At 49.3% G+C, this 24,311-nt stretch overlaps 1 protein-coding gene across 10 annotated transcripts in view; it reads left to right on the forward strand.

Annotated features, from left to right (window-relative positions):
- grip2b (glutamate receptor interacting protein 2b) overlaps positions 1-24,311 on the forward strand; it is a 112,799-nt gene that overhangs the window by 83,887 nt on the left and 4,601 nt on the right. For 5 of the 10 annotated variants that reach the window (XM_078092696.1, XM_078092695.1, XM_078092690.1 and 2 more), the window contains exons 2-21: positions 6,044-6,121; positions 8,614-8,749; positions 9,188-9,333; positions 9,481-9,567; positions 9,793-9,868; positions 11,724-11,869; positions 12,158-12,305; positions 14,243-14,412; positions 15,734-15,889; positions 15,993-16,145; positions 16,247-16,433; positions 18,602-18,747; positions 19,353-19,433; positions 20,167-20,230; positions 20,303-20,448; positions 21,130-21,274; positions 22,398-22,549; positions 22,659-22,853; positions 22,944-23,100; positions 23,717-23,831. In XM_078092696.1, the coding sequence (XP_077948822.1) occupies positions 6,044-6,121; positions 8,614-8,749; positions 9,188-9,333; positions 9,481-9,567; positions 9,793-9,868; positions 11,724-11,869; positions 12,158-12,305; positions 14,243-14,412; positions 15,734-15,889; positions 15,993-16,145; positions 16,247-16,433; positions 18,602-18,747; positions 19,353-19,433; positions 20,167-20,230; positions 20,303-20,448; positions 21,130-21,274; positions 22,398-22,549; positions 22,659-22,853; positions 22,944-23,100; positions 23,717-23,831 (2,684 nt within the window). The remainder of the gene's footprint in view (positions 1-6,043; positions 6,122-8,613; positions 8,750-9,187; positions 9,334-9,480; positions 9,568-9,792; positions 9,869-11,723; positions 11,870-12,157; positions 12,306-14,242; positions 14,413-15,733; positions 15,890-15,992; positions 16,146-16,246; positions 16,434-18,601; positions 18,748-19,352; positions 19,434-20,166; positions 20,231-20,302; positions 20,449-21,129; positions 21,275-22,397; positions 22,550-22,658; positions 22,854-22,943; positions 23,101-23,716; positions 23,832-24,311) is intronic. The other 5 variants (XM_078092689.1, XM_078092688.1, XM_078092692.1 and 2 more) reach the window with 1 other exon arrangement.

Below are 24,311 nucleotides of genomic sequence, written 5' to 3' on the forward strand. Positions count from 1 at the left end.
CGGAGGCATGTTCTAAGGAACATATTTCATCGACTCGTCCTCCTGGAGCTTCACGATCGATGAGGACAAACGTTTCTGTAGGAAGCAACGCTTTCCCTCAGGAGCTCACTGGAGGCTTCTTTTCTTCATGTTATTCTAGAAGGAAGAATCAAAGATAAATTATAACCCGCAGATGTCTTTACCAACAGCAACTCAATTAATAAATAATAACTCCAATACTATAAATCATTTTCTAATAGGAACAAGGATGCAAACCGCTGTGATGAATGTTTCAAAATGAAATTCTCTGGCTATTTGTCCTCCTCACTTGTCACACTGTTATATGATACGACTCATGAACATGTTTAAAATGACATGCAAGCTGTGTGTTTGTGTGTGTGTGTGTGTGTGCGTAGGCATCATGTATTACTTCCTTTCGTGTGTGTCTGTGTGTGTCTCTCTGGCCTGCTTCCTGTCTGCGAGCGACCCGGTGTGCTGCGCTTATTACCAAACAGAGACGCGAAGTGAACAGAGAAGTGTATAGATGATCTCTGCAGCACATTTGACATTTAATGGTCCAACCTATCTTCATAAATAGGTTACTTTAAAATCTTAAATTGCATTTTTTGTGCGTTTCCAACCAAAACAACCTCACGTTGGACACCTGCAAACTACGGCGCATTATCTTTTGCAGGTTTCAATGGAACCGATCCTCATTTAGCAACTGACATCCCCCCTTTGAGGAATATTGCTCCTCTTGCGGTTGGAACTTTGCGGTATTGCTATGTTGATAAGACTCCAATATGTTGTGCAGCCATATAACAAAAGCCAAGCCACACCGTGTGTGCGGTGAGATTGCAGTTCACTTGGAGCATCTTTTGGAGGGTTGGGAGGAGGGAGCATTGAAATGAGGTGTGCATAGAGCCAGCTGCAGGCAGGTGCCCCCCCCACCTCCTCCTTCACTGATTCTCATCTTTAATGTGTTCTGTCTGTTTTACGCCTCGTTCTTCTTAACAGGAGAACATTGCTCTCCTAGCAAGGTGCATTGTGGGCCGTGGCTTCTTGCCGTGAGATACGCTCAGCACTGCCTCTGTATGTTGGGAGATAATAAGGAGGGAGTACTTTCACTCTGCCGATTGTCCTCAGGTGACGACAGTGCGTCCTCATCTTGTCTCTGTGTGTGTCTGTGTACTGTGTGCGTGTTTGTGTAGGGGATTTGTTGGAAGCTTAAGGAAAGCCTGCGCTCCCCCTCCGAGTCGTGTCTGTTAGTATTCCCTTCATGCATGCGCGCACACTCAAAGGCCCCCCAGCTGTTTCCGTGTGAGGCTGGATGTTCTAAATCTTCACCCACAACCGCGTGCAACCGGCGTAGGACGCTGCACACGTAGTTACTACAACTCGGAAGGAAGATGATTTGTCTCTCCTGGAGGTAGAGAGCTGTCAATCAGCGTGTAGCCCCGCCCTAAAGCGTCCCCTGCTTTATGGTCTATTTGACTCTAAGTGGACCATAATTTACCAAATGAACATCATGCTGTTGTTGAAGAAGACTTGAAACTAGAGATTGCGACCATAAACTCTTTACTAATAAGGACATAAATGAAGTGGAGTCATTTCCTAAATTAGTTTTAGGAAAAGATTTTTGTTTGGGTTAGAATTGTCAGGGATGCGTGGGAAGGCAGGACTCAAATGCAGAGTTCTTCAACAACAAGAATTTAATAGTCATAAACTCCAACAAAGCAAAAGGCCAATGGGCAAAAACACATACAAGTACCAGGGGGAAAAAGGCAGGCAGGGACGAGGAACATCCAGGACGATAGACAGGGAACATCCGGGACGATAGACAGGGAACATCCAGGACGATAGACAGGGAACATCCGGGACGATAGACAGGGAACATCCAGGCTGATAGACAGGGAACATCCAGGCCGATAGACAGGGAACATCCAGGACGATAGACAGGGAACATCCAGGACGATAGACAGGGAACATCCAGGACGATAGACAATGCCGCCACAAGTGACAAACAACACACACGGCTTAAATACACTAGCGAGGTGCAGGTGATTGGACACAGGTGGAAACAATCAGACAATCACAGGGGATGACAGGACCAGGCAGGAAGTGAAGTTACGCGGGGACACGAGTGGAAGAAAACTACAAAATAAGACAGGCAGTGAACCACACCGTGACAAGAATTACTACAGATGTTTGTTTCACGCGGTACCCAAAAAGTGCAAATTGTTCGGAGGGTCATGGTGTCGTGGTCCGGAAGAAACTTTCAATTACAGAACAAATAGTTCCCGTGCCACATTCTGCTCCCGCCGAGTCTGATGCCCTGTCCATAACGCTACCTATTGGGTAAGCAGTCATTAGCCTAATCGCAGTCAAATGATTGACCGGGAGACCTTCAGCTCCTTCAGAGGAGAAGGGAAACCCCAAACGCTGCAGCGATCTCAACGTAAGGACCTCCTGGGGAACCTTTAGACAGTTTTGTCCACATCAAGTTACCGAGTTGCCTCGAGCGTTCCTTATGTCTCAGGTTTCCGTGTGTGCATGTGTGTGCGCGTGTGCGTGTCCTGTTTGGGTAGCGGTGCGTGTCTGTCTTGTGCTTGTACACACAGACGTTTTGTTTGTCTGTTTAGGTGCCCGTGCACCGGTGCAGGTGTACGTCTGGTGCCTAAATCCTTTTGGATATCAGTCAGCGCTGCCCGAGGCTGTTCATGTCTGTGTGTGTGAGTGTATTTGTTTGTGTGTGTGTGTGTGCGGATGAGCAGCCAGCCAGAAAACTTATGAAAGGGTTTTAAAGCAAAATTTAATCCACAACTTATGAATTATTAAACTCATTACACCTCTGTGGAGATCCCTAAACTGCAGAACACAACAACAATGGCCTCCTTTCCCGCTGTCACTGCCGGGGAGACGAGTGATTTCCCAGCATTACCGGTGGGGACAGCGCTGCATATTTAAAAAGTCTTAGAGGGAAATGTGTCACCGTATGGAAAACACTTCTTGTTGAGTGGTAGAAAAATACTTGGTAGGATCCATCTGAACTCTGTTTATACAACATAAATAATACATTTGGACATTTGGCAGATGTTTGTTGGAGAAACTCCGGACAGACAGAAGACATCTTGGATTGAAAGTTAAAATCAAAAGTATTTAATAAAAGAAAGGGTGTTGTGCCAAAAAGAATATCTCAGCTGAGGAGCCGCTGGTTTCTGCAATCAACAAGCCACAGGGCCCATTGACCCCCCATAGGGACTGTCTCTTGCTTCCACCAATGAATTCCTAGAATGTATTTATTGATTGCATAGTTTCAGAATCATAGCCGTATCCTGGTGTACACTAAATGTATTTTATTCTATCAATTATTAATTTATGAACTGGGTCATCAATTTATTTCTAATAATCTACAGTAAACAAGTGGAAATCGGAACGAAATCTCCAGTGAGTGGAATGGGAAGCTACCAATATCTCAAAAATAACCTCTTTGCTGCACATTATCCCACTGAATACATGGCTACTTATAAAATATTGAAATAACCCAAAATGTTGATATTTTCTGTTAATACAAACTCTTATTTGTGCTTTTGCTTAAAAAAAAAGAAGAAAAACTGTATACGAATGTCGGAGAAACCTCCAAACAAAGGTTCCTCGATAGGGCTTTGACCAACACTTCACCAACCCACAGGTCAAACACACACACAGGCTTAGGTTTAGTTAAAAGCAAAACTGCAGTGCCTCGTTGTAGTGAAATTGTGTCTTGAAGGCAGCTGCAAAGGAGTGTGAATGTCATTGGAGGTGGAATTAAAAGCACAACTAAGGAAGAAAAAGGTTTTTACAGGACAGCCTTTCCAATTGCTTAACTCTGTTGATAGTGTGCTTGTTTAAAAATGCGCTTCAGGTGTCGTCAAGCATTAAAATAAAATATATATATATACATATCTATTCTGCAAGTTTCTGACAGACATTTGTCCCTTATGGTAATGAACTTAATGACACTTCTGGGGGGGGGGGCGTGAACGTGGTAGAGAATTGGTTTATGAATTGTTAACCCCCCCTGTGAGGAAGCAGAGGCTGTAAAGTAGGACACATCCGCTCCCATCAGAGCCACAACAACAACAGTCACAACTGTCAAAGATGCTGTCAAACTGAGCTACACATCATCACTTCATTTCCCACGATGATAGATGACTCTGTTCTACCGAATTAGCCTTTATGCTAATCGCAAGGAGTTGGTCTTTGTTCTAGTGGTATGGCCTTTAAGCTAACGTCAAGGAGTTAGTCTTTGTTCTACTAGTATGGCCTTTAAGCTAACGCTAGGAGTTAGTCTTTGTTCTACTGGTATGGCCTTTAAGCTAACGTCAAGGAGTTAGTCTTTGTTCTAGTGGTATGGCCTTTAAGCTAACGTCAAGGAGTTAGTCTTTGTTCTACTGGTATGGCCTTTAAGCTAATGTCAAGGAGTTAGTCTTTGTTCTAGTGGTATGGCCTTTAAGCTAACGTCAAGGAGTTAGTCTTTGTTCTACTGGTATGGCCTTTAAGCTAATGTCAAGGAGTTAGTCTTTGTTCTAGTGGTATGGCCTTTAAGCTAACGTCAAGGAGTTAGGGTGCGCTGGGAACCGCAAGGTTGGCGGTTTGAGCCCTGGGAAAAAAATGTAAATAGCCATGGGTTAAAATGCAATGTAATTTGCGGATAAATGCGTCAGTTAAATTGCCTGTAATATTTACTAATTATTTGTCGTTGTCTTTGAATTACAATGTTTTTTTGGTGTCTCTTACACGGCTGACAATTGCGGTTGCTCGGGTGGGATTTGTGTTCTCTGTATACTGAAGTCTCTCACAGCCCCTTTTGGAGAGTACCTAACAGAAAAAGTCCCCCTTAAAACTGCATTGCAGCAAGTTTTAGGAAGATAGTTTTCATTCTTGCTGTGGAGACATAATAAAAATGTGTATAGTTTAAAAGTGTTGTCCAGACAGACACCTGTGGAGATCCATGGAGAAATAAATTTATAGCTTATCAAATATTAAAAACTTTATGTCTCTGCCCCAAAGCTTCTGGGACATCTGTTCCCCTTGTGACATGATGACTGAGCAGGAGGTAAATTAACCTCATCAATACTTCACAAATGACCTCTGTGTATTCACCAAGGGGTCGAACCATTGAAAAGAAGTTACAGGTAACGACTAACTCTTCATTACGCCGAGTCACAAGGTGCTGGATACAAAATGGATGCGATTGCACTTGTGATAGAGCTGAATAGATTATATGTGAGGGAGGGAACCGGGCCTGAATCAGCACTTTGAGAGCACTTTGACCCCCTTTGGCTGCATCTGTTCACTGGGAGAGGAAACTGGGATTTTGGATAAAGACATATCGTGTAATTTCAAGCTCATCTCCACAACTCCACTTTGTGTCATACTGAAGGGGCTCACCAAAGCCATTTGGGTTCACCCTCTGGGGATTTGGGGTTATTTAGTTTTCAAGATATTTCCCTAAAAATGAGAAGTGGACCGATGACTTTCTACTCATGTGGTTTTTAACATAACCAAGCGCGCAATGGTCACTAGTGTTGCTGTTCATACTAAGCACAGTATGAGGAGGTACTCATTTTTCTCAAATATCTTAAGTACATCTGGAAAATACCCAGTTTCTCTTGTCATTGACTTACTAGAGCTATGATAATTACAGTTGCGCTCTGATTGTTTTACAGCTTTATCGGGACAATGCTTCGCCCAGAACAGTCAGTAACATCGCTTGTGTTCATGGCCACCGATGTGTATCACGACTGTACAAACGTGTTTCTTCAACATGGCCGGGGGAGGAGGACATGAAAAGTGACTCATGGGGTTGAGAGTGACTGTAACATGCAGCAGTGGCATTAACCTAGCATTTTTAGTAAGGGGCGAGGGAGGGCAGTAATATGGCACGACATCTTTTCTTCCATTGGCGGTTCAAATAGTTTATTGTTCATTCGACGTTAAGAAATAAGTGCTACAGGCCTGAGCTCAACCAAGAAACCGAAGTGAGCTCTAAAGCTTCACATTGTGTCTCTGTTTCCTCTAGATGACGGACCATATGGAAAAACTAAGGATATCTCTGGACCAGAACAGACCATGGCTTCGAGAAGACACAGTATACCAGGTACATGCGACTTATATCTGTTCCTCCATCCATCGGCTAGGATCCTCGGAGAGCTGCTGTCAACCCTCATCCAGATTTAGCTTCACCACAGTAGAGCATCATAATCACCTCTCATCATAATTTGTCACAGAGAAATGCCTGAAGGAAAATCTTGCAACGATAGCAGTTTGCTTAATGAGTTTGAGGCATTTACACAAGAGGCTTTGGCTGTCTGCACTGGATTTCTTTCTCTCCAGATCCTTATCAAATTGTGATGTGGCAGGGTGACCTGATGTCTGCAGATAATAACAAGGGACCGGGCTGTTAATTAAAAGTGTTTGCGCTGAACGTCTCCTTGAGTCAACTATCACACCACAGCTCGTTATACTAATACAGGGTTGCCCAGTAGGTCGACCAGTGGATCGCGAAGGCAGTGCCAGTAGATCGCCTGCCATGGATAAAAAAAATATCACGACAATTAGCGAGCTTTGCTCACTAACGGACGCATTTAATTTCATTCAAAAGCAAGATCGCCTTGACTTGGTTAATTGAAAAGTAGCTTGCGAGCCAGAAAAGTGTGGGCACCCCTGTTCTAATACCTGTCGGCAAAATGTACACGCATTCAGTTATTTGTTTTTCTGTACTTAACAAGAGAAATTCCAATCCTTTCTCGTGCATACTGCAAAAATATATAAAAATATTACAATATATAATGGTGACCTCAGTAAGCATAACGTTTCCCTCCTACCAATAAAACCTTCAGATTTAATGAGATCTCCTCCAGCAGTCAAATGTTGCCTATTCGTATTTGTGCGATCCCCGGTTGAATGTTAGAACTTTGGCATTCAAACGCAGACTTTTCAGCCCGTTGGTTGTGATCCTCCTGGAACCAACGCTAATGTTGACTTTGCACTTACGACATTACACTTCGACAGTCGCCGACCATTGCGGTACCTTGCTACGTTGTGTTTTTAGTTACATTGTAATGATTCAATTTTCTATTTCTCCGTCGTCGCATTGCTCTTATGTTACATCGTTCTGTCACGCTAGCACGTTACATTGTTACATTTTCTGACCGTCTTCTTGGTCGGTGTCTTTCGTCCCATGTTGTTACTTAACTCCGCTCTATTGCTTTAGCTTCACCTTCCTGCAGCCACACAGTTACAAGTATTTGCCTCATTTACCTTTCATGGTCACATTGTTGTTCACTTTGTCCTATGTCTGTGTGTGTTTTTAATGGGTAATATTTGTGTTTTCTGATGAAATGGTTTCCCTCAGTTCTCTGATAATAGAAACCTGTGCCTGAGTTTCTTTCTATGAGTTGGGCAAATATTCTCTGTATTCCCCGGGAACCAAAATGAAATGGTAGATAAAACTTTATGAATCCCAACACGGAGTCATTTCCGCTTCTGCCGAACAAAAAACTAATTTAGTAAAGATTCTTTTCAGAGGAATCCATCCGCATCAAACTGCATTCGCATTTACACTGCAAAACCGTCCTTCTACCTAAATAGGAACAGAACTGATGTACAAACGTGTGTCTGCGGTAAAACTGAAGACATCAGGACCACAGAGAGCCTTCACATCTTCAGACTCTACCTCCACTAACAGACTAACTACCTGTAGCACTTACATTGGACTTATAATGGTTCTTATCTACAGCAAGTTGTAAATCGGCTTATTTAATGAAATTGCACTTTCTTGCTTCTTGTTCTTCTGAGTTTGTGTCCTTATGGTTAAATGCAGTTATTGTAAGTCGCTTTGGATAAAAGCGTCAGATAAATGACATGTGATGTAAATACCACACAGAGATAACTGGTGTGTGAAGCAACTCCTTGATCCTCAGTGATTTACCTAATTTAGCCATCTATCGTACCAAAGCTCACCTGTATATGTGTGTGTATGTGTATGTGTGTGTGTGTATGTGTGTGTATGTATGTGTGTGCATGTGTGTGAATGTGTGTGTATGTATGTGTGTGCATGTGTGTGCATGTGTGTGTATGTGTATGTGTGTGTATGTGTGTGTGGACCTGCAAGAGATTGAATGACAGGTATAGAAACCGATTGAGAGACGGCTTTTTATTTGCAGAATAGAACTCTTTTTGAGCCTGTTTGTGTGCGTGTGTGTGTGTGTGCGTGTGTGCACGTGTAAAGGATTATGATACGAACACGGCTGCAGGGACGGAGCGTTCTCTAGGGGGAGTGTCCCACTCAAGGTCGCCCTGCAGCAAACGTCTTTGATTTATCTTCCTTGTAACTCAGCTCGCCTGTAATCCGTGAATCAGGATGAATGGAGGGACCCGCCGCTAACCACTTTCCACCTCTCTGCTGTACCTGTGTGTTCCGTTGTGTGTGCTCGTCGTTCTGTGTGTGCGGCGCCTCCTTCTCTTTCTGTGTGTGTCTGTATTTGTCTTTCTGTGTGTGTCTGTATTTGTCTTTCTGTGTGTCTGTATTTGTCTTTCTGTGTGTGTCTGTATTTGTCTTTATGTGTGTGTGTGTGTGTTTTTGGTTAGAAGCTCTGCGGGGGGTGACCATGGTGGAGCTGGTGAAGAAAGAAGGCAGCACGCTGGGCCTGACCATCTCAGGAGGAACCGACAAGGACGGGAAGCCGCGGGTGTCGAACCTGCGGCCCGGGGGTCTGGCGGCCAGGTGGGTGCAACGAGCAGGTGGGAGAATAGATTGTGTAACAAATATTACTACATGCTCGGAAGAGAAGTTAATAGTATAAAGTTTAGTTAGTAAATTATGGTCCATTTAGAGTCAGACAGACCAATAAGCAAGGGATGCTTTAGGGCGGGGCTACACGCTGATTGACAGGTCCTTTAATTGTAACCTGTTGTGTGTATTTTCAGTTGATAAAAGTTACCTGTATCCATGTGGGTCTTATTCAGCACTCAGTCGTATTCAGCTTCGCTTTCTGGTGTCACTTTTAGCAAAAAAACAAATAGTAAAATAGTAAAATCCCAAAACCAAAGATGGCGACACTACGAACCATCCATCACAAACCAACAGATTACGTCATCAAGGCTACGCCCACCCTGTACAGTCATGGGATTAAACACGCTTCCGCTCTCATCCGCCGTGCAGGAGTGACCAGCTAAACGTCGGCGACTACATCAAGTCCGTGAACGGCATCAATCTGACCAAACTGAGGCACGAAGAGATCATCAGCTTACTGAAGAACGTGGGGGAAAGGGTTCTGCTGGAGGTGGAGTACGAACTGCCCCCGACAGGTACAAATACACTCCTAGTATTGTTCCAGGGGCAGAAAGTACCACCTCCCCGAAAGTACCACGTTAGAACAATGTGGAAGATACAACATGATCAGCAAATAACGGTAAATATTAAGTCAATTCTGCATCTTTGTGTCTCTCTCAAAGCACCGGACAGCACCTCGGGCGTCATATCAAAGACCATCGACATGTGTTTGCACAAAGAGGGGAGCAGCTTTGGTTTCGTCATGAGAGGTAAACATGGAATACATGCCTTTGCATAAAAGGGTTCATCAAATAGTTATGGGTAGAACCTCAGCACTTTTGGATCCTTTTGGAATCTCTTGGTTAGTCGACGGCTGGTTGGGAGCAAAGAAAAAGATTTCAAAATGTGAAATATAAATAATAACCACAGGGGTTTTCAGGTTGGAACGGGCCAATTTGGTATGATTGGCTTTCCCCCTTCTGCTCTTCTTGCAGGCGGCACCCATGAAGACTGGCACAAGTCCCGCCCCCTAGTGGTCACCTACGTCCGGCCAGGAGGTCCTGCAGACAGGTAGCACCGACTGCAAACTCATGCAACGTCGGCTCCACTCGCCCAAAGCCGCCCAAAGCCACCCGCCTGGTCACCGAAACAAGCAGGTTTCACCTCCGTTGAGAGGCCGGGGGGAGGGACGGGGGGGGTTAAAAGGGCAAAGACGCCGGCCTCCATTGAGGCTGAACCAACCGTTGCAGTCAGGAGTAAAGCCCGAGGGCGACGGTGTCACTTCCTGTGACCGTCGCTGGCGTCGTTGACAGCTACGTGCTCCTCACAGCGGCGCCGGCGTAAATCACCTCGCATCCCGTTAATGGCGTCGGCGTGTGTCCGTCTCAGTCTTCGTGTTTGACAATAACGCATGACATTTCCCAGTAAATGTCATTTTTGGCGACTGTTAAACTGATGTAACGCGTCAGTGTTCAAGCGCCTGCAGTTCGGAAGTCCTTCTCGTGTCATCATTCACGGCAAGATTGTGTGTTTTTCTAGACCAGACTTTTCCCTGCAGAGTTCTTCTCCGGGACGCGGCAGCAGCAGTTTGATCACAGGAAGCGTGACCCCCCCTCCCTTCTGATCACGCAGCAGCTTCAATCAGTCCCTGCTCGACTTTGGAACCGGGAGAAGCTATTTTTGTGAGATCGTCGCGCGGCGGTAAATCAGGACGCCAGCGGAACGTCGCCATGAAACAAAGCCGCCGTGTTCGCGCACAATGAGGGAACCGCTGGAGACGTTGAACACGTCCCGTAAAAAGGGCCGCGAATACGATCGCGGATCAACTGAATCTTTTGATTTGTTCGAGGTCCGCAACACTCTGACAAAACGCAGATTCAATTCCATCCAGTCGCTTTGCTCCGAAGCTCTAACAGCGTTCCAAAGGAAATCATCTTCTAATGTGGGTCAGTCCAGGGGGAAGCGAATGTGATATTCATGGTGCTTCACTTCCCATTCATGTGGAGAAGAGTTAATCCACAGCGCCACGCGGTCCCAGGAGGGACATTTTAACCATCGTCCACCCGGGGACCAGAGACCTTCGCTTTGATTGCAGGAAAATGCTTCTTATGCGTCATGAGTCAGCTTTTAAACCAGCGACGTCTCAAGAACTCGCAGGCCGGACCAACAACTTAAGAGCTGTAGATAGAGGTTAAATATGTATGGTTGCATATATCAGGTTGGGTAGAATCCTTCAGAATAGAGTGTAACATATTTAGACGAAATGTCCCCTTAAGATACGTTTGGTGAAATAACTGATAACTAATATATCACCAAACAATAATTACAATTCTAATAGTAAGATAATATTTTAAATGAGTCATTGGCGAATCTGTTGTTCAGTATGACACGCTGGCGTCATGGAGACCAGCTCTCTGCCTTTATAGATCTATATCCGTATCTATATGTAGACTCACTAACATTAATCTATTTCTATACATAGATACCTTTAACATATTGGAAAGGTCTATTTGTGAACCAGAGGCATTTGTAAAGGAAAACGATTTTACTGGAACCAGGTGGGATGAAAACGTGTAAAAGCTTCTTGTTTAACAGAGTGCAGCGATCTCACAACGTCTCAGTGCCGATTCCACTCGCTCTGTCCTCCGTTTGAACTGGAGGGGACGTCTCAGACGGAAAGAGAAACGGGGATGAGATCAGAGAGACGGAGACGAAAGGAGCTCGGGCCAAGTAGGACAAAGTGGGATGACAGCAGAGGAAGGAAGGGGGGGGGGGGGGGGGGGTCAGTGGGGGAGAGAGAAGCTCTCTCACCTGGTCTTTGTAGGTCTCGTCTCTCAGTTGTCACCTCGAAATTCTCACTCTGTATTGTTTTAACACCCGACGTGGTCGCTCTTCCTCTTCCTCTTCCTCCTCCCCTCTCGCTCAGAGAGGGAACGCTGCGTCCCGGCGATCGTCTGCTCAGCGTGGACGGCGTGCCGCTGCACAACGCCAACCACAGCGACGCCCTCAGCGTGTTGGCCCACTGCGGCCAGGAGGCCCTGTTCCAGATAGAGTATGACATCACCATCATGGGTGGGCCGCCAGACGCACACACACACACACACACACACGCACACACACACACACACACACACACACACACTCACACTCACACACACTCACAAGTTTCCATAAAGCATTGGATGTTTGGGGGGTTTCCAGCTGGTCTTTTCTCTCGTGGCTCTTTCTTTATTCCCCAGTGTAAAAGTGCACAATCAAGCCCCCCCAGAATGCATTGCAAGGACTGGAGCTCATCTGCTGATGTTGGCGATACAGAAATATGAAGAAGGAGCCTAAAGAAGCTTTTCTCTCCTCTCTCAGATACGCTGACCAACGCCTCCGGTCCGCTGCTGGTGGAAATCGCCAAGTCGCCGGGGGCAACGCTGGGTATCACGCTAACGTCGGCCAATCACCGAAACAAGCAGGTCATCGTCATCGACCGCGTGAAGCCCGGCAGCGTGGTGGACAGGTGCTCACATCCACCCTCTGCTCCACATCCACCCGCTCCTCCACATCCACCCTCTCCTCCCTCATCCTCTCCTCCACATCCACCCGCTCCTCCTCATCCATCCTCTCCTCCCTCATCCTCTCCTCCACATCCACCCGCTCCTCCTCATCCATCCTCTCCTCCCTCATCCTCTCCTCCACATCCACCCGCTCCTCCTCATCCTCTCCTCCACATCCACCCTCTCCTCCCTCACCCTCTCCTCCTCATCCACCCTCTCCTCCACATCCACCCTCTCCTCCACATCCACCCGCTCCTCCTCATCCATCCTCTCCTCCCTCATCCTCTCCTCCACATCCACCCTCTCCTCCCTCACCCTCTCCTCCTCATCCACCCTCTCCTCCACATCCACCCTCTCCTCCACATCCACCCGCTCCTCCTCATCCATCCTCTCCTCCCTCATCCTCTCCTCCACATCCACCCTCTCCTCCCTCACCCTCTCCTCCTCATCCACCCTCTCCTCCACATCCACCCTCTCCTCCACATCCACCCGCTCCTCCTCATCCATCCTCTCCTCCCTCATCCTCTCCTCCACATCCACCCGCTCCTCCTCATCCTCTCCTCCACATCCACCCGCTCCTCCTCATCCACCCTCTCCTCCCTCGTCCTCTCCTCCACATCCACCCTCTCCTCCCTCACCCGCTCCTCCTCATCCACCCTCTCCTCCCTCATCCTCTCCTCCACATCCACCCTCTCCTCCTCATCCATCCTCTCCTCCCTCATCCTCTCCTCCACATCCACCCGCTCCTCCTCATCCATCCTCTCCTCCCTCATCCTCTCCTCCACATCCACCCTCTCCTCCCTCATCCTCCCCTCCACATCCACCCTCTCCTCCCTCATTCTCTCCTCCACATCCACCCTCTCATCCCTCACCCTCTCCTCCACATCCACCCGCTCCTCCTCATCCACCCTCTCCTCCACATCCACCCTCTCCTCCCTCATCCTCTCCTCCACATCCACCCTCTCATCCCTCATCCTCCCCTCCACATCCACCCTCTCATCCCTCATCCTCCCCTCCACATCCACCCTCTCCTCCCTCATTCTCTTCTCCACATCCACCCTCTCATCCCTCACCCTCTCCTCCACATCCACCCTCTCCTCCCTCACCCTCTCCTCCACATCCACCCTCTCATCCCTCACCCTCTCCTCCACATCCACCCTCTCCTCCCTCATCCTCTCCTCCACATCCACCCTCTCATCCCTCACCCTCTCCTCCACATCCACCCTCTCCTCCCTCATCCTCTCCTCCACATCCACCCTCTCATCCCTCACCCGCTCCTCCTCATCCACCCTCTCCTCCACATCCATCCTCTCCCCCTCACCCTCTCCCCCTCCTCCTCTCCTCCTGACTAAACTAAACTAAGGGCCGAAAAAATGCTTCTCAAATACCTTTAAAGGAAAATGTGTATTTGTAAATTGATCATGAAAGCACACTGAACGCCAACCAAATATAAAGTATTATGGGACCATTACTTCTCCCCCATCATGGAGAACACAACGGCCGTGATGATGTCATACGACAGTTGAAGAACCTCTTGTCTTCGATATGTCACCTCTCACGCTTAGAAAGCTGCATATTAATGCAACCTAATCTCTCACAGACGCACATCTGGCCCCATAACACCGAGCAGCAGTCGGCCTCTGAAATATACATGAAGCACTTTGAGTGGGTGAGAGAGCTGTGCAGTAACGCCGCTTGACCGGAGGAGGGTGGGGGACGGGGGGGGGTCGTGTTCGTCCAACACTTCCTGTTTCATTAGCATGAGCATCATGTTTGCGGCGCGTCCATCCGAGCTAACCAGGACAACCTGAAGGGACAACACGTCAGCTCCGGGTTGTGGGGCTCGTTCCTGCCGCGCTCTGTTCCACCGCTCTCTCTCTCTCTCTCTCTCTGTTACCAGATGTGGAGCGTTGCATGCTGGGGACCACCTGCTGTCCATAGACGGGACGTCCACAGAGCACTGCAGCGTCCTGGAGGCCACGCAGCTGTTAGCCAGCACCACAGAGCTGGTGAAACTAGAGATGCTCCCCTCGCACCAAACCAGGCTGGCCGGGAAGCAGCAGGACACAGGTGGGCGCGCTTGTCTCCTACACCTTGACAGGCTGCTCAACAAAGGCAGAAACATCTGGGTGTTTCCACGTTTTCACAGCAGTTTTCGGAAAAGCAGGAAGTGATGTATCTGATGTAGCAGCTGAACGCCAGCGCTCTCTGTGGATGTGTTGCCAGCTGAGAACGTGAATGTTGTTTCCACGTTACACATCGACGGGGAAGAAGGTTCTGGTGCTCACTTTTTACCACAAGCACGCGAAAATCATGGATTCCAGAGGTCAATGTATTGAGGCTTCAAACATGATAATCTAAAACTTTACTTAAAGGAAATGACCCGCATCTTACATTGAGGATTCTTAAGTAAAGGGTTGTTACGAGATTGTAATGCTTTTGTGTTTCAGCAGATCAATGTGACGGATACAAACATTTGAATACAACTAAATGAAGCAGGAAAACAGAGTCACCACAGCGTGTATTTCAATGGACTAATTGTCCTTCAATCACTCAAACGCATCACGACATCTGGATGCGTTGTCGACCAGATGGCGTTTAGTAAGGCGGCTAAAATCAAATCAATGTTGTTTTTTGACACGTTGTCCTCAAACGCAGCTGTTGAAACCCAGTGGTTACGTGTCCGATCCACAGAGGAAACGCTTCTGCTCCTAAAGTGGCTTAAAAGTAGCTTTCCTCATTGCTCAATGGACGCACGGTGGCAATGAGTGACGGAGCTGCAGGTATTTGAGCACCAAATCCCAAAAGACAAGTGAGGGACAAGTGAGGGACAAGTGAGGGACGGGCAGGATTCTACTTAATTAAGGTCATTACACTTCTCTCGCACGCCGTCAGATGCTCTCCGCTTGTATCTCCTCGTTTCTCATTGTTGTGCCTCAGACTCCTCTCACTCTGTATGACGTCATCCAACTAGTTTACAAGCAATCATTTAAAGGGCGACTTTGGTATTTCTTGGACTTGGAACCATCGTTCCGCTGAAGGTCCATCTTTGTGCGGCGGGCGAGCCGGAGCGTTGTTGTGAGTGTCTGAAGACGCGTGGGACCAAAAGATCCGTCCTGGGCGGATTGCACTCGTTGCTCAGCATCAGAGAGGCGACATGCGACACGTGGACTCGTCACAGTTTAACGTTCCCCCGAGTCCAACGACCTGACAGAGACGGTTCCACGTTCTTTGCTCATGAATCACAGATTGGTGTTTTACTTTGATAAATTTTTACCCAACTTATTTAAGACTCCAGAAGCTCCTTTGAAGCGCTCCACCATGTGGTCCGGGGGGGGGGGGGGGGGGCGTCTGGAGAGAATCTAAACCAAATCAACTGTGTGTGTTCCAGTGAAGGTTCAGAAGTCGGACCACCCGCACTCCTGGGACCCCTGTGTGAACTACTGCCACCAATCAAACTCCGCCCTCTGCAACACCAGCGCCACCCTCAATAAGTCCTGGACCGCCTCCAACAACAACACCGTCGCCAGCCTGGACTACTGCAAGAGTAAGACCCCCCCCCGACCCCCCGACTCCCCGACCCCCCTCGCTGCCTCTGTGTGAGCTGTTGCTCAGGTGATTATCCACCTTTCCTCCCTCTCTTTCGGCAGCTCTGGTGTCCGCCGGCTTCTCTCCCGGCTCCACCACCACGTCGGGCCCCAGCAGCCAGAGCTCCAGCACGCTGCCCCGGGCGGCGGCGCCCATGAGCCCCCGCAACTCGCTGCTCAAACGGCGGCAGAGAAAGAAAGAGCACAAAAGCTCCCGTGAGCTCCCCCCAACCCCCCGTCTCTATCGCCGCATCATGTCCCGTCCCGGAAGGGAAGCGAGTAGCCGAGGATACAAACGTACTGCTCTGTGTGTCCAGTGTCCCTGGCGTCCAGCTCGGTGGGCCCGGGGGGTCAGGTGGTTCACGTGGAGACCAGCGAGGTCGTCCTGACCGGCGACCCGCTCAACGGCTTCGGCGTGCAGCTGCAGGGGGGAATATTCGCCACGGAGACGCTGTCCGCCCCGCCGCTCATCCGCTTCATTGAGCCCGACAGCTCGGCAGAGAGGTGAGGCGACGTCTGTGGGTTCCTCGCCTGGGGGGCCACTCGGGTTCACTTCCCGGTGGAGAACTTCTGAAAAAAAATGGTTTAAGTGAGGCTTTTATTTTGGGACGTCACTTCCGTCCCTCAATAAGGCGACGGGGCCGACTGCAGCTTGACCACGACCCTGTGCAGTTGTGTGTAGGTCACATGCGTGTGGACATGTGCACCAGCAGGATGTTTTTAAGTGTTAAGTGTGTGTGCTGAAACCTAAATGAACTGTCGATTGAAATGAAATGAAATCTCGATTGTGTCCGCATGGTGTGTGTGTGTGTGTGTGTGTGTGTGTGTGTGTGTGTGTGTGTGTGTGTGTGTGTGTGTCGTCCCCTGGTTGATGTTCCGGTCGTATTAACAGCCTCTCTAAGTGCTGCACTAATTAGTTAGCTTCCCCTCGCCCACGCAGGAGGAATCGATAAGTACCCCCCCGCACCGAACCCCCCCACCAAACCCAATAAACAGCTTCACAGTACTCTGAGTTACACGTAACAGTCATTGGAACCACAAGTTACAACACGTTTTATCCTGTATTTATTACAGTTATTGCTCATTTTATGTCGTATTAGACCTCTGCTCCCATAGACGTCTATGAGGAAATGACTCTACTTCTCTGTAGTGACCAGCAGGGGGCGACTCCTCTGCTCCCATAGACGTCTATGAGGAAATGACTCTACTTCTCTGTAGTGACCAGCAGGGGGCGACTCCTCTGCTCCCATAGACGTCTATGAGGAAATGACTCTACTTCTCTGTAGTGACCAGCAGGGGGCGACTCCTCTGCTCCCATAGACGTCTATGAGGAAATGACTCTACTTCTCTGTAGTGACCAGCAGGGGGCGACTCCTCTGCTCCCATAGACGTCTATGAGGAAATGACTCTACTTCTCTGTAGTGACCAGCAGGGGGCGACTCCTCTGCTCCCATAGACGTCTATGAGGAAATGACTCTACTTCTCTGTAGTGACCAGCAGGGGGCGACTCCTCTGCTCCCATAGACGTCTATGAGGAAATGACTCTACTTCTCTGTAGTGACCAGCAGGGGGCGACTCCTCTGCTCCCATAGACGTCTATGAGGAAATGACTCTACTTCTCTGTAGTGACCAGCAGGGGGCGACTCCTCTGCTCCCATAGACGTCTATGAGGAAATGACTCTACTTCTCTGTAGTGACCAGCAGGGGGCGACTCCTCTGCTCCCATAGACGTCTATGAGGAAATGACTCTACTTCTCTGTAGTGACCAGCAGGGGGCGACTCCTCTGCTCCCATAGACGTCTGGTCTCAGTCTCTAGTTTGAAGTCTTCACCACAGCCTGAGGTTCGTTGTGGCAGAAGAAGAAGGTTTATGAAAAGCAGCAGAAAGAAATAAAGAGCAAAGGAATCTAGATGAAAGGTGAATGTATTTCTCACCGTAGATATCTATATATAAATAAATAATTAGAGGGAAAAAAGAAGCCACAGCGAAACGATGCAGACGGCCTCGATAGGTAATTTAATATTTAATGGGGCGGGGCTTACTGTGATTGGCAGGTCAATGCCACTGTTTTAATATGGTATAACGCCATGATGATGAACCTTTAAAAACACAAGTGTTAATTATTCATGCTAAGCTAACTGTGTGGTTTTAGAAAGGAGGAGGAGCCATTAGTGTCCGGTGAGTTTATCAAACACGCTGTTTTCATAATGAAGCACTTCAGCGCTCAAACCCGACCTGCTTTTTCTCCTTTCAGAACCGACTTCCTCGGTTTCTAGATGGTGGATGTTTCGGTGAATCTTTAAAATCAGCAGCATTTAAATCTGCAATCGCTGATAGAATGCGGTGACACAACAGGGGGTCTGAGGTCTCTTCTGCTTTCTTCTGTTTAACAAAATCACAGACATTCTCACTGTGAGGATTAGTACGCCGCCGCGTTTCCCTTCTGCTTTCCCCTTTAGTGAGCGTTTCATCACATTCAAACAGTCACGGATGATAAACATGTTTTATTTCTGAATGTTTTTCTCGATGATCCCTTATTGGCCCACCAGTGGCCTCCTGGATATGTGGATATCATGGCTGCCTAAACCGCTGCGTATCGACCCGGCCGTCGAATGCTTCCTCGCCTCCTCATCGCCGCGGTAACCCCCCCCCCCCCCCCCCCCCCGTTGCAGGTGCGGCCTGCTGCAGGTCGGAGACCGCCTCCTGTCAATCAACGGGATCCCCACGGAAGACGGAACCCTGGAGGAGGCCAATCAGCTGCTGCGGGACGCGGCGCTGACCAACAAGGTCTCGCTGGACGTAGAGTTCGACGTTGCAGGTCCGTGAAGTCGGTGGAAATAGGCCGAAGCTGTCGGCAAAAGCTCATTGACGCGTCGACGCAGTGTGTCTCCCGTTGTCCACGATGCCCGTCAAAGCTCCTCCTTGGTGTTTAACGCCATTTAAAGCCAGTGTTCAGCCCGCTGAGCGTGGCGAGTCCTTCTGACCGCTAAAGATAAAAACACACACACGCTTGTTTAATTGTGACTCTAAAGCCCGTTGAGTCCTCACGTGACAGGAAGCAGAAGCTGAAATATAAACACGGAGCTTCGTTGCAACGTCTATACATGCAAACCTCTTATCAGTACCTGTTGCTCCTCGTGATCTCCTCTTCATCGCAGCTCGCCGGTTACTCGTCCGCCTTTTCCTTTGTTGCCTTTCATGATGTTGCATCACTTAATGAGTCAGAAGTCATTATCTCTAAACAGAGGTAGAGTTCCTCAGCCTGCCGTTGAACCGCGATGCCGGCGAATCCCCAGCGAGACCGTTACTCTGAAAATAACGTGTTAAACGTCGTCTACTTGCTGGCGCTCTGAGGCACAGCAACGTCTGTGGAACGAAAGAGGAGAGGACGTGTTCGTATTGTCGCGTGTGTTTGTGTCTCAGAGTCGGTGGTGCCGAGCAGCGGGACGTTCCACGTCAAACTGCCCAAGAAAAGAGGGGTGGAGCTGGGGCTCACCATCAGTGGTAAGAACACGCACGCCACATGGTTCGCCGTAGCTGTCAATCACCTCAACGATGTCGAGGCAGGAAGTCACCGGCAACGTAAGCCCGCCTCTTCCTTGCCGTGATCGGCCTCCGGTCGGGCGAGCGTGACATTGGCGAGTGACAGCTGATTTGAATATTTGGATAGAAGACGTTGAAGTACATCAATAAGTATTACAGAGAGAACTGTGTAGAAGTACTCCACTGTACGTCAAAGTAAAAGTATTAGAATTCAAATAAAGTCGATGCACTAAGAGTGAACGTAGTTGTGTAACAATGTGAAGGCTTCATTACTTTATCTGTAATAATACATCATAAAGTGATATTTGGTGGCATCAAGCTGCATTTATGAGCCAAATCAAAAAGAGGTTTATATTTTGACTTCACGATGCTGCTGTGTGAATAACTGAGGCAGAGGATGGTGCGATGGAGCCACCTTCTGAGTATAAGAGTTCACTGCTGACCGGGAGAGGACCCGCACACCTTAATAACACACTATAGTATGTATATTTATATACAGCTGTAATGATCCGAGAGAAAGATCAACGTATCATCACGTATTAAACTGCATCCTACAGGGTGGAGGAGGAGGAGGAGGATCTTCTGTTATGATATTGTCATTGTAACTATTATCATATTCGTTAACAATAATGTGGCTTGTGTATATTTGAAATCAACGCTCTGTGTCACCGTGTGATGTCGTCCTCGTCCGCAGCCAGTAAGAAGCAAGGAGAGGCGCTCATCATTTCTGACATCAAGAAGGGCAGCATGGCCCACAGGTACCTCAGTCCACCGATTGCTGATCAGCACCGCCGCTCTGCGAGTGCTAACACGGTTCCACCCTCCTGCAGAACAGGGACGCTGGAGCCCGGCGACAAGCTGCTGGCCATCGACAACGTGCGGCTGGAGAACTGCTCCAGGGAGGACGCCGAGCAGATCCTGCAGCAGTGCGAGGAGCTGGTGAAGCTGAAGATACGCAAAGACGAAGACAACTCGGGTAAACGGGGCGGGGGGGTGATTCCACGAGGGAAACTCGTCTCCAGATGCTTTGTTGTTTCTTATATGTGGTTAAACACATGTTGGCCTGGCTCAGCAGCAGCTTTGAGGAGATGCAGTAGCAGCTGTTGGCCACGGGGGGCCGCTGTCGCCCTCTGCTGGACTCCTGAGGCGGCTCCTGCGTGGTCAATCAGAGACGTGCGCCTAAACGCAATCTATTAAAGGCCCCGAGACCCGTAGCGTTAAGGAAGAGGAAGGAATGGACTGAGATGATAAATGCTGGTTGGGTTTTACATTTTGTACCAGTCGAGGACCCGTTTCACTTCTTGGAAACGACAGGTGGATTCAATCAACACGTGTGTGTGTGGCGCCGTGTAAAGAAACACAATGACACGAGGTCGTGTAATCCCGACTATGACTCGGATGATATGACCCGTGCACACGGACTCACGCGGGGTGTAAATATGTTACATTATGTGTTCATGCTCCACGGTGACAAGGCGTTCTTTTCCCCCAGTTGCCATGGAAACAGTGTCTTCTTTGCCTTTGTTGTCTCTGGAAGGAGTTTTGACCCACTTCTGCGTAGAAGCATTTTGCATGATCTTATAACGTGATGCGGTATCACACGGTGGACTGAATAGGTCTTAACGTGTGTGTGTGTGTGTGTGTGTGTGTGCATCAGATGAGCAGGAGACGTCGGGCAGCATCATCTACACGGTGGAGCTGAAGCGCTACGGAGGCCCTCTGGGTATCACCATCTCCGGCACCGAGGAGCCCTTCGACCCCATCACGATATCGGGCCTGACCAAGAGGGGCCTGGCTGAGAGGTGCACGCACACGCACACGCACGCACACGCACGCACACGCACACGCACGCACACGCACGCTACTTCTGGGCCGTTATCCATTTACGAGATATGGAATTAAACCATAACTTCTTGTCTTCATCCTCATTGTGAAACCACAACAACAGCAACGCTGAGGAGAATTCCTTTATCTGAGTTAAATAGATCGAAGGACACGATGTTCCTCCTACCGGGTCGGCGATGAGGAACATTGTGTCCCGTCACTCAAGCGTTGTTCTACTGCGTGACTCTGATAAGGCACTTAAAAAGCATCAAAACACACGAGCTAATCTCAGCTGGTCTGTGTTTCCATGGCCTTTTATATTTAGATCGGTGAACACGCCATTCCTCAGAGCTCTGGAATCCTGTCCTGGGAGGGGGAGGTTTGCGTTGGCGGCGGTCCCACGTTCGCACCCTCTCATGTGTCCCAGTCGCATGGAGGACATTTCTTCTTCTGTCTCTGAGGCTTTTCTGTCTCTGGTGCCAGATATATACAGATATATGTATATATATATATATATATATATATATATTAGAGTATATATAAAGTCTGCTCTACTTGGATTGTGTTACGTTGTGTTACGATCCCATCCAGAAGCCACAGGAAGTAAGATGAGGATGAAGACGACCCGACAGATGTGAAACAATAAGAGATAAGGACTGGTAACCACAGTAACCAGAGCGAAGGGGCCGTGACATAAGAGTCATGAGCATCCGCTCGGCCCCCCGACACGCTTCCACACAACGCACGCAGTGACCTCCACCTCCCGCTCCACTTCCTGTTGGCTGACAGCCCGTAAATGACCGGAACGAACACGATCGCAGCGACTGCTTCTTCCTGCGATCTCTGAGGTGCACGTGGTGCACGGGGAGACAACACGGCTCCATCAGAGCAGGCTGATCCCCCCCCCCGTCCCCCCGTCCCCCCGTCCCCCCCCCCACACAACCTGAGTCTGTATAAGCAGAAGGAAAAGGACAGATTCATCTGGACTGACAGCACGTTATTGGGTGGATGGCGATGTACTTTTGATCTCCTGCTTGCTGGCGATGTATTAGACTCACCGTGTGTGTGTGTGTGTGTGTGCGTGTGCGTGTGCGTGTCCAGGACAGGGGCTATCCACGTAGGGGATCGGATCCTGGCCATCAACAGCGTGAGTCTGAAGGGCAAACCGCTGAGCGAAGCCATCCACCTGCTGCAGATGGCCGGGGAGACGGTCACCCTGAAGATTAAGAAGCAGCTCGACAGCCTGAGTGACGGTAACGACACCACGACACAACACACGCACACACACACACACACACACACACACACCTTGGCCTCAGGTGTAAAAGGTGTCAAAACAAAACGTCTCCTTCAAACTCCCAGACGCAGAGGAGAGGAAAGCGGCCGAGGGCGAGGACGCCACGGAGAACGAGCTGAGTGACCCCGAGGAGGACGACCTGACGGACAGCCAGCAGACCAGCAAGCTGTCGGAGCTCTACTCCACCACCGTCCCCAGCGTGGACTCGGCCATGGAGTCCTGGGACGGCTCGGGCCTGGACGCCGGCTACGGCAGCCAGGGTAACGCCCCTAAACGCTCCGCCGGCGGCTCGGCAAAGTGGGCCGACGATAGCGTAACAAAGACCCCCCCCCCCCTCCCCCCCCCCGCAGGTATGTACAACCAGCAGGCCGCAGGCGTCGCCCTCCACCCCCACGAGTGGCGCAGTGCCAAGCAGCAGCGCGGCACCACGACCCCACCTGGGCGCCGGAAGAACTACCCCTTCAGTGACGGAGGCTTCAGCGAGGACGACTGGGACAAACCAGCTGGGTGCGTCTCGTCTTCTCGTCTTCTCACCGCCGTCACGTCGTCTCCTTGTACCAGCCGAGTGAACCGCCATGTTTTCACCCGGCAGAACTTTGAGTAACGTTGTTTCTCGCACGCTTAAAGTTCGATTACTTTCCATCCCAGAAACCTGCTTCAGTCTTAAAAGCAGGACGTTGAATTGGATCCGAGAGGTCGCTGGTGATCCAGGTCTCTGGGAGACGTCGCAGTGGGGTTTGAGTCATGGAGCCCGCGAGGCTGACTAAGCAGAATCAGTGTGTGTGTGTGTGTGTGTGTGTGTGTGTGTGTGTGTGTGCGTGAGTCAGCTAAGCCTTGGGAGGATAGTGGCGTTCGCTGCGATCACGTAACACTAGCGGAGGCGGAGAGACGGAGGATGAGGCGAAAAAAAAAAAATCCGCTGTGCAGTGAAACTGAATTAATCTCGTCAGTCAAGGACATTGAGCGTTAAAAGATTACCCGTGTTGGATTAAACCCGTGTTCCCCCCCGGCTCTGTTCATACTGCTACCCAGCTGACTGGAGCCCGGACGTGCAGAACATGCGTGTTTCCCCACACGTATGTTCACCTCGTCATTTCAGAGCAGCTTGCTGTCTTTGTGACAGATTTATTGGCCAACAAGTGGACGGCGTTCTGCTGGATCCAGATGACAGCTTCTGGTGTCAGGCGCTGGAGGACCTGGAGACCTGCGGCCAGTCGGAACTCCTTAGAGAGATCGAGGTCAGAACCCCCCCGTCCCCCCTCACGTGCCGCAACACAAAGCGACCTGTTGGTCACAGTTGTCATTCACAGAAACCTCCGAAGTCGAGTGAAGTTGATTCAAAGTGTCATAAAGCTGCATTCTCTGTAGTGACCAGCAGGGGGCGACTCCTCTGCTCCCATAGACGTCTATGAGGAAATGACTCTACTTCTCTGTAGTGACCAGCAGGGGGCGACTCCTCTGCTCCCATAGACGTCTATGAGGAAATGACTCTACTTCTCTGTAGTGACCAGCAGGGGGCGACTCCTCTGCTCCCATAGACGTCTATGAGGAAATGACTCTACTTCTCTGTAGTGACCAGCAGGGGGCGACTCCTCTGCTCCCATAGACGTATATGAGGAAATGACTACTTCTCTGTAGTGACCAGCAGGGGGCGACTCCTCTGCTCCCATAGACGTCTATGAGGAAATGACTCTACTTCTCTGTAGTGACCAGCAGGG

The sequence above is a fragment of the Gasterosteus aculeatus genome, chromosome 17 (genome assembly GCF_964276395.1).
Source record: "Gasterosteus aculeatus chromosome 17, fGasAcu3.hap1.1, whole genome shotgun sequence".
NCBI lineage: Eukaryota > Metazoa > Chordata > Actinopteri > Perciformes > Gasterosteidae > Gasterosteus > Gasterosteus aculeatus.